This window comes from Mus caroli, chromosome 4 (genome assembly GCF_900094665.2).
Source record: "Mus caroli chromosome 4, CAROLI_EIJ_v1.1, whole genome shotgun sequence".
Classification (NCBI taxonomy): Eukaryota; Metazoa; Chordata; class Mammalia; order Rodentia; family Muridae; genus Mus; species Mus caroli.
In genome coordinates, this window is record NC_034573.1 from 138,418,908 (window position 1) to 138,421,761 (window position 2,854).

The window sequence follows — 2,854 nt, forward strand, 5'->3', positions numbered from 1 at the left end:
AAAAAAAAAAAAAAAAAAAAAATCCTCCTCCTTCAGCCTCCCAAGAGCTGGGGTTTAGGGTCTTTAAGTTTTTTTAAACGAGGTCTCCCTCAGTAACCCAGAGTGGCCTCTGGCTTGTAGTCCTCCTATGTTAGTGAGCCTAAACTCATCTTTCTTTTACATCGCCGAGGATCACACTCAGGCCTTCCTGTATGCTAGGCAGTCGTTCGGCCCCTGAGCCTTTCCCTGCTGCTCATGGATCTTGAATGTTGTTAACATTTTGCAGAAATTTGTCAAGCCTATCTTTACGGACGAGTCCTACCTGGAGCTCTATCGAAAGCAAAAGAAGCACCTGAACTCGCAGCAGCTGACCGCCTTCCAGCTGCTGTTTGCTTGGAGGGATAAGACAGCTCGCAGGGAGGATGAGAGCTACGGGTAAGAACAGGGCGCTGGCAATGCCTATGCGGCCAGCGGCCGAGACTGAAGGCTGCCTGCTGTCTCCTGCGCTCCAGGGTTTAGTGAACCTTGCTAGCTGTACTTAACTTGATCCCATTTTGTGTTTTGTTGCAGATATGTTCTACCAAATCACATGATGCTAAAGATAGCTGAGGAACTGCCTAAGTAAGTCTCAGAGCCTGAGTGACATGCTCTCTCTGCTCAGTCGCTCTCAGTCCTTCACAGCCGGGCACTCTCATTGCGGCTGCCCAAGGCTGTACTCAGAGAGGTTAGTACTCCAAGCTTGGAAAGTGGCAAGGCCTAGGGAGCCACAGTCCTTGTCTGAGGGCTCCTGGATAAGAACTAAAACTTGTGAATTGGCCTCTGCATGGCTAGTCCTGAGCCTGCTGCAGTCCCTTAGGGAGAGCCGTCCCACAGTCTTTCTGAGTCTTTCTCCAAATTAAAGCCTCATAGTTTGTTGTTTTTTTGTTTTGTTTTTTTAACAGACTTAATTCATTTCTTTTTCTTGTGTAAAAACCCTTATGTGGTAGTCACAGCTGGAGCTTAGGTCCTCTTAACAGAGACTCTGGTGTGTGTTTTCACAAGATGATCAGTGAACTCCTGATAAGGAGACTTGGTGAACACAGACTCTTTCCAGAGGTCGGGGGGTCAGGCAGCTGTAGCTTTTGGAGATGGCATCAAAGATGGCCTTGGCAAAGTTGCCCAGGATGGCAGTGCAACCTCTGGCTGGAGTGTAGCAATCGTCTATATTGGCCATCATCAGGAGCTTCTTGGGCACAGGAGCAGAGACAATGCCAGTATCTTTAGGTGGACAGGGATGAGATGCAACAGCACAGAGCCACAGCGGCCTGTCTGTCACCTTGCATGGAGCAGTATGAGGCTTTCCAGTCTTGTTCCCCCAGTAGCCTCTCCCTCTGCACAGGGACAGTGGAAAGCTTGGCCATGATGTTGGCCCCTCCCATGGCAGTGGCAACCTTCTTAGAGCACTTAACACCAAGACCATTCCGTGACCATTGTAGTCCCCAATAGTGACAAAGGCCTTGAACCTGTCCACTGGCCAGCCTAAGTCTGCTCTGCACTGGCAGAATCTTCAGAACCTCATCCTTTAGACCTGCACCCAGGGGGAAAAGCCAGTAGTCTCAGCTTCTGTGATGGGCCAGGAGAACAGGTAGATCCCCAAGGACTGGATCTTCATGTCCTTAACTAGGAGGCTCAGCTTGGTGACAGGATCCACACCTTGTCTTTGGCTTTATCTCCATAAGCCTGCATCCTTGACCTTGACCACAGCCACAGCCTCCTCAGCAGCCCCTGGGCCGGATGCTGCACTGGCATCATCTGCCATTGGTGTCTTTCTGAAGCCTCATGACTTACAAGCATTTTGTTGTATTAATTGGAGCATAAACAGGATTAAGAAATTGGAAATCATCTTTCCTTGAGGCTCTCAGAATTTATAAGACAACCAGAGGAACGGGCTCCAGCGTTGGTGCAGGAAAGACCCTGTGTCCAGGTGTCAGGCCTGGCTCGTTTATGTAATCTGTTGCTCCTCTATGGCCTTCGCTTGGGAGGGGCAGGAGGCTGTGGGGAGAGCTCGTCACTCCACGACCAGGCTGGCCTGCAACTCACTATGGAGCAGAACTTCTGACCCACCTGCTTCTGTTTCTCAAGTGCTGGGGTTAGGCCTGCACCAGGATGCATGTTGTGCTGAGCATGGAAATCAAGGCTGCTGAGCGGACAGAGCACTCTGCTCAGTAAGCCGCAGCCCAGCTGCCCGGTCGCGCTGTCAGGAAGTGTTGAAGGCTTCTCTCCAAGACGAGCTGAGACTTTGGCCTTGTTTTCAGGGAGCCTCAAGGCATCATAGCTTGCTGTAACCCAGTGCCACCTCTTGTCCGGCAGCAGATCAATGAGATGCATCTCCTAATCCAGCAGGCTCGAGAGATGCCCCTGCTCAAGGTACGCCGTGTCTTACTCAGCACACCCATTCTCCACACCTTCCTCCTGTGGCCCTGGAAAGCAAGCCCTGAGCTGCTCTCCTGCTCTCAGTCATCCTGAGGAGTGATGGTGGCTTGGAAAGCTGTGGGGTGTGTCGGGTTAGATTTAGCTGCTTTTATGTTCGCTGGTTTGGAGTTTGGGGTTTTTAAGGTATGGTTTTATTTTGTAATACTGGGGTTCAACCCCGGGGCCTACTCAGGCTACACAGGTGGTCCTCTGCTGAGCTATTGCTCTAGCCTACACGGCTTTAATTCAGTTTTTCTGTAGTCTGTGTGCATGAAGTCGTGCAGTACAGCACATGTGTCTGGATCAGAATACATACTGCAGTTCTTTCCTTCCACTGTATGAGTCCTGGTTCTCGTGCATGGCGGTCAGAGCCCTCTCACCAGCAACTGCGCTTTTGTTTTTTGTTTTTTGTTTTTTTTTTTTT

General features: G+C 50.5%; 1 protein-coding gene across 1 annotated transcript in view; it reads left to right on the forward strand.

The window, feature by feature from the left end:
* Exosc10 (exosome component 10) overlaps positions 1–2,854 on the forward strand; it is a 24,016-nt gene that overhangs the window by 9,432 nt on the left and 11,730 nt on the right. The window contains exons 12-14 of the mRNA XM_021160364.2: positions 266–414; positions 550–600; positions 2,274–2,385. Of these exons, the coding sequence (XP_021016023.1) occupies positions 266–414; positions 550–600; positions 2,274–2,385 (312 nt within the window). The remainder of the gene's footprint in view (positions 1–265; positions 415–549; positions 601–2,273; positions 2,386–2,854) is intronic.